This window comes from Anomaloglossus baeobatrachus, chromosome 8, assembly GCF_048569485.1.
Source record: "Anomaloglossus baeobatrachus isolate aAnoBae1 chromosome 8, aAnoBae1.hap1, whole genome shotgun sequence".
In the NCBI taxonomy this organism is placed as follows: Eukaryota; Metazoa; Chordata; class Amphibia; order Anura; family Aromobatidae; genus Anomaloglossus; species Anomaloglossus baeobatrachus.
In genome coordinates this window covers 247426156-247439530 of record NC_134360.1, presented here as the reverse complement: position 1 = coordinate 247439530, position 13375 = coordinate 247426156, and the positions used below count along the sequence as shown (strand labels likewise).

General features: G+C 45.5%; 1 protein-coding gene across 1 annotated transcript in view; it reads left to right on the top strand.

Annotated features, from left to right (window-relative positions):
- Positions 1-13375, top strand: part of COL24A1 (collagen type XXIV alpha 1 chain) — a 382434-nt gene that overhangs the window by 324894 nt on the left and 44165 nt on the right. Inside the window, exons 41-46 of the mRNA XM_075320523.1 lie at positions 837-890; positions 6911-6967; positions 9067-9120; positions 9206-9259; positions 9451-9504; positions 13098-13151. Coding sequence (XP_075176638.1) covers positions 837-890; positions 6911-6967; positions 9067-9120; positions 9206-9259; positions 9451-9504; positions 13098-13151 — 327 coding nt within the window. The remainder of the gene's footprint in view (positions 1-836; positions 891-6910; positions 6968-9066; positions 9121-9205; positions 9260-9450; positions 9505-13097; positions 13152-13375) is intronic.

Here is a 13375-nt window from a genome sequence, read left to right as displayed (position 1 = left end):
TAGTTACCCGATGTTTACGTTGGTTACGTGTGCAGGGAGCAGGCAGCCAGGCTTCTAGCAGCTGCGGATGCTCGTAACCAAGGTAAATATCGGGTATCCAAGCAAGTTACCCGATGTTTACCTTGGTTACGAGCCTCCGCAGCTGTCAGATGCCGGCTCCCAGTCTGTCACGTTTAGTTCCACTGACTCCCGATCACATGACACCAATGCCCGCCCATAAACTTAAAGTGACAGGATCCTGCAAAATACACATGCGTTTGCATGCGTTTTTTTTTGCTGTAAAAGCAGGATCCGCTTTTACAGCAAAAAAACGTTCATGACGCATATTAAAAAAATGTAGTGTGAAAGCAGCCTTAATAAGGTGTAAGATAAAAGGAGTGTAAAGAGTAAATAATGTAACACACCAAAAACGGGAAAAAATACCCCAAACACATGCAATAATAAATTGGGACCTTGGACGTTACAGATCTGCGTTCCAAAGGCAACAAATAGATTGAGATAGAATTCGGATATGGTAGCAATGTCCTGTCCGGTGACAGAAGTCGGCCGGGTCGTCATTATAGACATTTCTATATTTCTTCTATTTTAGAAATCTGATCAAATGGAAAACTCAATAAAGCGTAGGAGAAAATAGCCAAAGTCCGAGAGTTCACGCTGTATCGCCCGTTATTGAGGTTCACCAAAGTTTGAACAGCGATAATTTATTTTTTTAGTTGATTTACAAATCGCAATGAGAAAAATATTACAACTTCCACTGTCTCTTTTCTTTATATTTCTCATATCAGTGATACTTCATGGTCATATATACTTATATATACTTATTTATTTCTGTTCAGGGCCATCAGGGACAGCCGGGACCCCCAGGACCACCTGGACCTAAAGGAGAAAAGGTAACATAATTGTATAATTTCAGAGGTCTTGGCACGTTTGGGCTTTTATAAGTCAAGCAATAGTGTAAATAACTGGGGTCCGGGGTGTACGTGTTATAGACATTATACAATAGTATTTGGATTAATATTAGGGCCATGAAGAAATCCAGAATTTTCAATAGATATAATAGAATAGGCTCCAATCCAATTTCACACTGGCCACTAGTCGAAATACCAGACTCCAACTTCCTGGTGTTCACATTTGCTTTACCATCAACAGACTGACTCAGACACTATTTGCTTGTGTAGAACTATGAACTGGGCATGTCCTAATCTGGGCAGAGGTGAAGGGAGGAAGAGGAGGTGATCTGTGACATCACCTATTGTGAATGGTGGATCCTGTGCTATCTACTGTATATAGAGGTGTTATTAGTCATTGTACAGGAGACAGAGGAGGTGAGCTGTGACATCACCTATTGTGAATGGTGGATCCTGTGCTATCTACTGTATATAGAGGTGTTATTAGTCATTGTACAGGAGACAGAGGAGGTGAGCTGTGACATCACCTATTGTGAATGGTGGATCCTGTGTTATCTACTGTATATAGAGGTTTTATTAGTCATTGTACAGGAGACAGAGGAGGTGAGCTGTGACATCACCTATTGGTGGATCCTGTGTTATCTACTGTATATAGAGGTGTTATTAGTCATTGTACAGGAGACAGAGGAGGTGAGCTGTGACATCACCTATTGTGAATGGTGGATCCTGTGTTTTCTACTGTATTGAGCTGTTACATCACCTATTGTCAATGGGGGATCCTGTCTTATCTACTGTATAGAGAGGTGTTATTAGTCATTATACAGGAGGGAGAGGAGGTGAGCTGTGACATCACTTATTGTGAATGGTGGATCCTGAGTTATCTACTTTATTGAGCTGTTACATCACCTATTGTCAATGGGGGATCCTGTCTTATCTACTGCATACAGAGGTGTTATTAGTCATTGTACAGGAAGGAGAGGAGGTGAGCTGTGACATCACCTAGTGTGAATGGTAGATCCTGTCTTATCTACTGTATACAGAGGTGTACTTATTAGTCATTATACAGGAGGGAGAGGAGGTGAGCTGTGACATCACCTGTTGTAAATTATGGATCCTGTATTATCAGTCATTGTACAGGAGGTGAGCTGTGACATCACCTATTGTGAATGGTGGATCCTTTGATATCTACTATATATAGAGGTGTTTCTTTTAATTGTAATCTTGTCTCTGATGATGATGAGACTGCTGAAAAGTGTTCTGTACATAGCAGGAAGCATGCATTTACTACAATGCCCCCTTCACACATCTCTATTTCCAGTATGGGAGATGTCCATTTTCACACATGCTGGAGACATGTTCACACGAATACACATTAAAATCTCGGTTGATCTTCACACCTGCATGTTTTCACATGGTCTGTGTGTCCGTGGGAACCACACGTGTGTCCATGTGACCCACACGGAGACATGTACTTTTTTTAATCATCAGCACGATGAAAAGGCCAATAGAAGTCTATGGGTCCGAAAAACAACATACAGTACACCACACATATGGCATCTCTTTGCTGTCCTTGTGACACAGACCAGAATTAAATACATTCAATATATATATAGATTTTGATGTGTTAAAGATGTGCAAAGATGATTGTACAGCTATTTAACCAAATAAATAATTAAGTGAAAAAAACCGACTTGACGTCCCTCTATTTTTAATAACCAGCAAAGGTAAAGCAGACAGCTGTGAGCTGATATTATCAGGCTGGGAAGGCCCATGGTTATTAGGTCCTTCCCCACCTAAATGTAGCAGCCCACAGCACTTACTTCAATTCTAGCGCTTTACCCGGCTCTTCCGATTGCCCTTGTGCGGTGGCAATCAGGGTAATGGTTTTAGAGGTTGATGTCAGCTGTGAATTATCCAAACACACAGTTGACATGAAGCCCATGTTGTCAGTAATGGAGAGGTGTCTATCAGACAGCCCCATTATTAACCAAGTAAGTACAAAGTAAAACAAAACACCCACACACAAATAGTTTTTTTTTAAAAAAAAAAAAGAAAAAAACTCCCCAACTCTTTCCCTGGTTCAACAATTTGAGAAGGCAAGTCTGCCATAGTTCGGGTAATCTGACGTAGTCCACAAATGGAAACCAGCAAAAAACAAAAATATAAAATCCCCAGTGGATCCAACATAGTCCAGAGTGAATCAGACGATCCAAGTCTATGGAGCCTCGTTTTGACACTCCACAGGCTTTCAGCAGCAGCCACTCCCAGCTCACATTGCACTGCATGAGACCAGACGACTGTGATGAGCGGTGATGCCACTGGTCATCAGATATTCCGGTTGACACTGCGCTCTGTGTAACCCGACAACGTTACTGACATCACCGCTCATCACAGTCGCCTGGTCTCACGCAGCGTGAGCTGGGAGTGGCTGCTGCTCAAAGCGTATGGAGAGTCAGAACGACGAGCAGCAGAAGGGCTTCCCTGAGACGGGTTCTGACAGTTTGTGCAGAAATCCTTTGGTTAAGCACAAATTGTGGGAGCCGCTGTCCGAGTGACCGGTCTCAGACCATCTTGGAGGTGAAGATGCTGGATGTGGAGGTCCTGGGTTGGTGTGGTGGTTACACGTGGTCTGTAGCTGTGAGGACGGTTGGATGTTCTGCCAAATTCTCTGAAACGCCTTTGGAGAGACGGCTTATGGTAGAGAAATGACCATTCAATTCATGGGCAACAGCTCAGGTGGACATTCCAATGCACACTCCCTCAAAACAATGTGTCGCGGGCGGAGGAGGGGACGCCGCGCTCTCCCACTGCTCGGGTCCGGCTGCCGCGGCTGCTGCGGCCTGCCGCTGCTCGGTGGCTCGAGCGATGGGCCGGATCCCGGGGACTCGAGCGGCGCTCCTCGCCCGTGAGTGAAAGGGGTTTGGGTGTGGGGATAGTTTATTGTCCGTGACGCCACCCACGGTTGTGGTGATTGAATGTACACCACCGCTGCTCTGGCTAGGGATCCCGGGAGTGATGGTGTGGAGCAGCCAGTTGTTGTGTTGCCCCTCCGTGGGTAGGGGTTGGTGATCCCGGGGCCCAGTGATGGGGTTGGGAAGGTGGACAGGCGGGCTATGGGCCTGTGGAGGTACAGGGGCGCAGGGGCAGCGCTGTGCCGCACGGCACGGAGGTACTCACTCAGCCAGTCAACACGACACAGTTCTCGGTAAACAAACGGCTGGTTGGACGGGTCCCTCAGACGGTTGCACTGTTGATATCCCCTGCAGGCGACGGTGACGGTCTCTTTCCTGCACCTATGTGTTGTTGTTTGGTTGCGATGGGTTCCCACCGGTAACCCGCTCCCCAGCTTGGATATGAGCCGGAGGAGCTCCACTCTTGCCCGCAGGCGCTGGCCCTGGGAAACTGGTGCCTTGGCGGTGGCCGTGTCTCCCCTCCACGGTCGGACTGTTGTCTTCAATCGGGACTTAGTTGTTGAGAGACAGTTGTCCCCTTCACTGACGGATTTGGCAAATTATGGCGACTCCTAGCCTTGCCGGGATCCGAAAGGCCCCTGCCCTGGTGCTGACTAATCTTCGTATACCGCTCCGGTACCGCCGGGTCACAACCCGTCCACGGTCCTTTCGGCAACCTCCAATCAGTCTCGCCTGCAGACGGTCACCGCCGTCTGCCAACCTTGCTGTCTCAGTCCGGGGCACACACCCGGACCAACTTCAGGCTTCTTGCTGTCACTTTCTCTTGCTCCTTTTCCACTTCACTTCACTTCCTTTCAACTCTAACACTCATCTGCTTGTTTACTCCTTCACTTCCCTAGCTTAACTCTCAAGCTCTCCCCAGAGCTGACTGCCGGGTTTTCCCGCCTCCAGAGCTGTGAACTCCTCGGTGGGTGGAGCCAACCGCCTGGCCCACCCCCTGGTGTGGACACCAGCTCCTGGAGGAAGGCAACAAGGATTTTTGTTTGACTTAGGTGTACCTGCAGGGAATGTGGGGTGCGTGTGGTGTTGTGACCTGTGACCCCTGGCTTGCCCAGGGCGTCACAAATGCAACATCTGTGGTATTGTGCTGTGTGATAAAACTGCACATTTTACAGTGGACTTTTATTGTGGCCAGCCTAAGGCACACCTGTGCAATAATCATGCTGGCCAACCGAAGGCACACCTGTGTAACAATCATGCTGGCCAGCCTAAGGCACACCTGTGCAACAATCATGTTGACCAGCCTAAGGCACACCTGTGCAATAATCACGAAGGCCAGCCTAAGGCACACCTGTGCAATAATCACGCTGTCTAATCAGCATTTTGATATGTCACACCTGTGAGGTGGATCGATTATCTCGGCAAAGGAAAAGTGATCACTAACAGATTTGGACAAATTTGTAAACAATATTTGAGAGAAAAAGGCTTTTCGTGTCCATAGAAAAAGTCTTGGACCTTTGCATTCAACTCATGAAAAATTGGAGCAAAAGCCAAAGTATTGTGTTTTATATTTTTGTTCACAGTGTATATAAATACCCAAATATTTTTAAGTAATTTTTCAATATAAACTATTTGTTGTGTTTAAGGAATAACACTATTTCTGGCATTTATTTGACCTGCATATTACACCAGTTTTCCCCCTTTGCAGCCTTTAATTCTAATTTGCAATTGACTCTGAGCTTGTTGGAGGAGACTAGCTGTTATGATATCTCCCATACACTGAACATGCAAATAGAAGGATTCCTGTTCTCTTTTTTTTCCCTTTGGTAGTGCAGAGACATTCAGAAAATTAAACAGAAGTACTGAGCTGCGTATCTGTGAATCCAGCCCTGGAATAACCTAGCTAAAATCTGCACAATCTATTTCTCTGTTACCTGTTCTGCTCAAGACTTCAATATTCGATGTATCCGACACCTCAGGGTGCTGGCAGTCCGTCTTGTCCAAAGAAAGATGGAGTTGAGCTGTTTTTTGTTTTTTTTTTTCTTTTACAAACTGAGTGATGAGAAATGGCTCATAAGTGGAGAAAGAATCAGATTTATCTAATAAGATATATTACAAGGTTTCTTATATTCACTTATACTATTGATTTATGGAAAGAAAATTTGTTGAAAACACAGTTAACTTTAAACATTATGTAATTTTGGATGATGCATTCCTTTAAGACAATCTTTCAAGAATATATTAATGTTGAATGATGGTATTGTTTTAAATCACCTGATTTTTTATTTCTGCTAATGTAAATTAACATATATATATATATATATATATATATGCATACATATGTGTGTATATATATATATATATATATAAAATGTCTGTGTCGTATGGAGCAATAATAAGTGTAGAAGGTGATATTGCGTCTTGTTATTATATGGGTGTCCCCACAAATAAATAAATGACAATTAGGATATCTTTCTTTCTAACTCATTTCCTTGACTATTCCAAGGATTTTTCGTAGATTTATTTTTTTTTTTTGAGTGAAAAGGTAAGAATGAAAAAGTAATACTGTCAAGGTTGGGAATTTTGGGGAAACCACAAATGGGGTTTCTCAGGGGCAAAGAGACGGATTTCAAATCGATCTGCGCAGATATAAATGTATGAGGAAAAATGACCACACAGAGAAGTTTCTCTGTCCGGGAGAAGCTCAATGCTCTTCTAACCCATATATTGTAAAACAATCACAGTTATACAATTCAACATTTGACCTTGAAACAAGATCAAGGAGTAAGAGATAAAGCCCCAGCTTCACATCCCAGCTGGTGAGAACCAACATGTTATGGATACAATCAGTGTGTTATGAATACTTTTTTGTTCATTGTACATTTTAGCTTATCCATCTTAGTAACACATCTTAAAATCATATTATGGCCTCTATGCGAATGTCATACTGACATATAGATAATTATGCAATGACATCTATGCTTTAATTATATACACACAGATTATCTTATTATATCTGGACAAACGGCCTACAGCCCTGGCCTTACCCTCACAATACATCTTAGTAAAGAGTGTATTTTTGCATTGCAGGGATATCCTGGAGAAGACAATACTGTAATTGGACCACAGGGATCCCCAGGTGAACCAGTAGGTTTTTCCCTAAAGCCTTTTTGTTTCAGGAGCTATATCCTCTGCTGTTAGGCCTCTATGGTATATAGTCACCACTAGGTTGTACATTAGATAATAAATATTTAGTTATGATAAACGTTTATGATGCTCATTATATTCCCAATTGAAACTCGTTCACAGTGAGAGTCACCATCTACAGCTCTCGCTGACATAGACGTCTTAAAGAGGTTGTCCACTACTTTGACACTGAGGGCCGATCCTTAGGATAGGTCATCAATGTCTGATCGGCCGGGGTCCGACACCGCATGCTTGCTGATCAGCTGTTCATGGTCTTGGCCGCAGCAGGAAACGCTCAGTTCCGGAGCTGCTCCGTCTTCTGACTGCAGCTGGGTACTGCACATTCGCCTCCCATTCAGATCAATAGGATGTGGATGTGGAGTACCCGGCCTCGGCAACGGTCAGAAGATGGAGCAGCTCCGGAACTGAGCATTTCCAGCTACCACCGTTGACACCGAGAACAGCTAATCAGCAAGGGTGCGGGGTATCGGACCCCGGCCAATCAAACATTGACCTGTCCTAAGGGTAGGCCCTCAATGTAAAAGTAGTGGACAACCCCTTTAAGTCACAGAACACTAGAATATAGGCAGTAAAGGTAGCATTGAGCACAAAGATTTTCAGCGCCCTGTAGATGTCGTGGGCGCTACGCTAGGTTCTCACACATCTTTTCCCTCAACTCTACTCTCGATACATCGGCTATGAAATAAGATGTCCATTTAAGAATAATGGAGATCTTTGAAGATATGATATCATATGCAATGGTCTGATTGCCTGAGCGCTCAGTCTTGCCCTGGGAGCTGGGTCTCACCACTACACTCCTATATTCTAATTTCTTATACGTTAAATAGTTGTAGTACAGGGGCAATAGCTGAATTTTTGGTAAAGGCACTCACTAATGTACTTCCCTGGTGTCATAACATGATCTGCAGTATTTCACATAATTCATGGTGGCCTATCTATTAGCAGCACAAATTAGAGGCCAACTTGGCAGCACTAACATATTGCGGCATTTCAGAGAAGACCATTGTTGAAAGCAATGCCGGAAGAGGTAACTAGTCCAGAAGGAATGTCCCCATAGGCTTCTCCCTGCTTGCTTGGTAGATTGACAGGTGTCTTCATGTGTGTGTATGTTTGCAATGCTCACTGCCGCTGTTGTTGGAGTAGCAAGCCCCAGTCTACCCACTGGATCACAGGGGGGACCCAGGCTTACCCTTTAGTGGGAGGGGCATAGCTAAGTGCCTATCCTAAGGTAGAACGCCAGGTACCAGTCCCAGGGCAGTGACCGGGACTATGGCAACTGACTCCCAAGAGAGGAGATGGAATCAGGTACGGACTCAGGTGAATGCAAGCCGGTAAAGGTGGGAGGCTGAGGCAAACAGACAGGTGGGTATGGACAGGTATGGTGGGCATGGCAGGGTAGATGGGTATGGGAAAGTTGACATAGGTACACGTGATGGGACAGAAGTACAGGACTTGACAACTAGCTAGCAGACTGATAGACTAACTAGCTAGGAGCTTTGCACAGGCACCTCCCCTAATGGGAGGGTGCCTTAAATACATACTGCCTCTCAGCTATAGGTTGAGAGGTATTTCCAGGAAATGGCATGCCAGCCCTGTGCGCGCACTAAGCGCATTCCCGGGGGAATATGTGGGGTGTGTACAGGTCCCAGGGGGAGAGAGAGCAGGAGCAAACATGGACGGTCGCAAGGCAGTGAGGGAGGACGCAAACTGACCGGAACAGTGAGTAAGTCTGCGTCGTTACAGGGACGCCGGTGCTACATTGTGTAGCTGAACTGGCAGGGAGAAGCCTGCGGGAACCTACGCCTATGATAAGTCACCTCAATTCCGGTCAAGCTTTTAACTATGTTTTTGTAACGCAGGAGCCAGTCTCCAATGCTGCCTGTGGTTAAGGCAGCATCAATCATGTGACAGCTTCCCTTTAATGATGTGCATGCTCTGGGATTAAAGTATATTCCCGCTGCAGGCTTCTCCCTGCTGCTCAGAGCTTTCTTGAATTAGTCAATGGTCAGCAATACACTAAAATTCCCTGTTCCATCTAGGGTCCTCTTGGAGAACGTGGAGAAAGGGGCGAACCTGGAGATGAAGGCTATAAGGTAATCAGAAGCAGATCTGTGCCCATCCCATATATATCAATAACCTTACAGAATAAAATGTGACACAATGTGATTTATTTTCTAGGGTATAATTGGAATAGTTGGACCAAGAGGAGCCATCGGACAGCAAGGGTCACCGGTAAGTTTTCCAAAAATTGCTCAAGTCAGAAAAATATATTTTTTTTATATAAATATGACTGTTAGATAAAAAACGGCCCTGTATTATCTCTGGGGGATAACCAGATTTTGGAGTATCGCTGTACATAATCTGCAAACCCACTTCTAACAAATACATTGTTACGTTACGTAATATTTTTATTATTATTTTAGGGGGAAACCGGCGAAAAAGGTGATCAAGGACACAAAGGGGAGCGGGGAGTACTGGTAAGTAGAGGTTGTAAGGCGGATCTGTCAGCAGATTCCACAATGTAACCTGCATACATTATTAAATCTTTTAAAGGGGGTGTTACACGCAGCGATATCGCTTACGATATCGCTGGTGAAAGTACCCGCCCCCGTCGTTTGTGCGTCACGGGCAAATCGCTTCCCGTGGCGCACAATATCGTTAGTCCCCGTCACACGGACTTACCTGCCCAGCGACGTCGCTGTTGCCGGCGAACCGCCTCCTTTCTAAGGGGGCGGTTCTAGCGGCATCACGGTGGCGTCACTAAGCGGCCGCCCAATATCAGCGGAGGGGCGGAGATGAGCGGCTGTAACATCCCGCTCACCTCCTTCCTTCCGCATTGCCGACGGCCGCAGGTAAGGTGTAGTTCGTCGTTCCCGAGATGTCACACGTAGCGATGTGTGCTGCCTCAGGAACAACGAACAACCTGCGTCCTCAACAATCAACGATTTTTTGAAAATGAACAACGTGTCAACGATGGAGGATTTGGTGAGTATTTTCCATCATTAACGGTCGTTCGTGCGTGTCACACGCAACGACGTCGCTAACGATGCCGGATGTGCGTTACGGAATCCGTGACCCCGGCGATATATCGTTAGATCCGTCGTTGTGTGTGACGGAGTCTTAAGGGCCCATTACACGCAACGACGTATCTAACGATATATCACCGGGATTATGGATTCCAAATCGTCCATCGTTGGCACGTCGTTCCTTTTCATAACATCTTTGATTGTAGAGGACGCAGGTTGTTCGTCGTTCCCAAGGCAGTGCACATCGCTACGTGTGACACCTCGGGAACGATGAACATCACCGTACCTGCGTCTCGCCGGCAATGAGGAAGGAAGGAGGAGGGCGGGATTTTACGGCCGCTCATCTCCGCCCCTCCGCTTCTATACAGCGGCCGCTTAGTGACGTCGCTGTGACGCCACACGAACCGCCCCCTTAGAAAGGAGGCGGTTCTCCGGACACAGCAACGTCGCTAGGCAGGTAAGTACGTGTGACGGCTCCTAACAATTTTGTGCGCCACGGGCAGCAATTTGCCCGTGACGCACAAATGACAGGGGCGGATGCTTTCACCAGCGACATCGTAAGCGATATTGCTGCGTGTAACACCCCCTTTAGACCGGATTAGGCTGGTGTACTTACTTTGAAAATCTACGTCATAATGACTGTATAATCCTGATCTTGGAATAAGTATTGTATAAGCCTAGACTGGAGATTAAAGGCTACTTTACACACTGCGATATCGGTCCCGATATCGCTAGTGTGGGCACCCGTCCCCATCTGTTGCGTGACACGGGCAAATCGCTGCCCGTGCCGCACAACATCGCCCAGAGCCGTCACACATACTTACCTGTCCGGCAACGTCGCTGTGACCGGCAAACCGCCTCCTTTCTAAGGGGGGCGGTCCTTGCGGCGTCACAGCGACGTCACTGAAGCGTCACTGAACCGCCGCCCAATAGTAGCGGAGGGGCGGAGATGAGCGGGACGTAACATCCCGCCCACCTCCTTCCTTCCTCATAGCGGCCGGGAGGCAGGTAAGGAGAGCTTCCTCGTTCCTGCGGCGTCACACGGAGCGATGTGTGCTGGCGCAGGAACGAGGAACAACTTCGTTACTGCTGCAGTAACGATATTTGAGAATGGACCCCCGTGTCGCCGATTAGCGATTTTGCACGTTTTTGCAACGATGCAAAATCGCTTATCGGTGTCACACGCAACGGCATCGCTAATGCGGCCGGATGTGCGTCACCAATTCCGTGACCCCAACGACTCCGCATTAGCGATGTCGCAGCGTGTAAAGCCCCCTTAAGATTAGACAGGGAAACTTTCCAAATAATTATACTGTCATTTTTATTTTTTTTTCTCCTTTCAAAACAAGGTTTCCGGCCTCATCAGATCTAAGTATTTGTGCTTTGCTTCGAAGAAATATACAAAGGATGCATTTATAATAAACTAATAATTGTTTAAATCAAGATCTCATGCTGACTGTATGTTGCAAGGCCCATTATGTAACCACCCTCCAAACAGGTGACACCCAGTGGTCAATGTATTCCTAAATTTCTAGGAATAATTTCAGAGGAACGGCAGAACGCAGAATTCTAAGAAGCTCCAGAATTGTTCTCAAAAAGAACAGACACGTCAGGAGAGGTGACAGGGCCTCTTTAAAGATAATCTGTCACTAGGTTCCCCCCCCCCATCTGAGAGCAGCATAATGTAGAGACAGAGACACTGATTCCAGCGATGTGTCATTTACGGAGCTGCTTGCTGTCATTTTGATCAAATCAAAAATCAATGTTTTCTCTGCTGCAGATCTAGCAGTTATACAGAGGTCATGAATATGCTGGACTACCTGCAGCGCAAGTAGTCCTGTAATGATAATCTCCTGCTGATTAACCCTAGAACGCGCAACCATATAAATCTATAATAGAAAACAAGTAACCTAACAGGCCTGCGAGGCCCCAGGTATGCATTCTAGGGTTAAACAGTGATTTTATTAAAACGACACTAAGCAGCCCAATAAGTGACACATCGCTCGAATCAGGGTCTCTGTCTCTATATTATGCTGCTCTCAGATTGACAGATTCCCTTTAAGGCCGGCCATACATATTAGATTGCTGTTGGCCGAACATTGCTTTGGTCAATCGTTCAGCCAACAGCCATATCAGCCGATGCTCCAGTGTTTCCTATGAGAGAGCCGCCGACTGGCACTTATCTCAGGGAGAACAATGCGATCGTCAGTCTGAAAATCGGACATGACCGATCAACTTCTCCCCCGACCATCAGACAGTGAGCCAAACCCATCGATATCAGCGGGATCTGCCAACCTTAGTCCAATCGGCATGGAGGCCCTAAGTCTACAGAGTAATTACTTTAGATAATGATATTTTTATTATTATTATTATTATTATTATTATTATTATTATTACATCGTAAGCCCCTCATGATTAATCATTCGGACCAGCGACGTGCTTGAACGTTTCGACTCTGCAGTATCCGAACAGGGGCACTGAACCTATCTGGATACAGCCATCTATGAAAAAGACTGAGACACATCCCACCTTTCTAATGTGAACAGGTGCAAACTGAATATGAAATATAGTAACAAAAAGGAGGCAGTTGCACTCTGCAGTGCTCAGATATGTGTAATAATGAATATGGGAATATAGACCTGCATTACTGTTATGGAAAACATGGAAAAAATGAGATAATTAGCACAAAAATGGCCAGTTTTATGTGAGCCCAACAGCCACTGGCATGGATCCAGCCATCTGGCAGCGCTTAGAAGTTCAGTACCAAAGACCTTGCGAGCGCTGAGCTCCATGAGCCTAGGAAACCGTCCACTGCTGATAGTCTTCAGAGGTGGCCAGTAAACTAGGCATCGAGCAGTAAACGATACAATTAAAATTCCCTATGTTCTTGAGGATTTTTAATAAAATGTAAATTGTCAACTTGCTTGTTTTTGTATAAGCACCTTTTTTAACCGTTTATGATCAGGAGAAAACCACTTTGAGGTTGGCTCGGACCCACTTGTGTTTCATTGCCTAAATGATAAATATAATATATTGTATTTCAGGGCGTAAAGGGAAAGAAAGGAATAAGAGGAGCGACTGGCAAACCGGGAATTCCTGTGAGTCATGAATATTGTATATGATAAGTTGCCTTCCCTTTAAATTAACATCAATCCCTTTCCCCGGTGATGGCACGCTGCGGTCGGACACTTTATTAGGAACAGATGTTCAGGGTTTTATCTCTAATCAGCAGTAAGAAGCTCGAAATATTTTACCAGGGAGAATAAAACCGTTACTACATGATGGATTATTCCTGTGATCCCATATAAGTAATGACATGGGT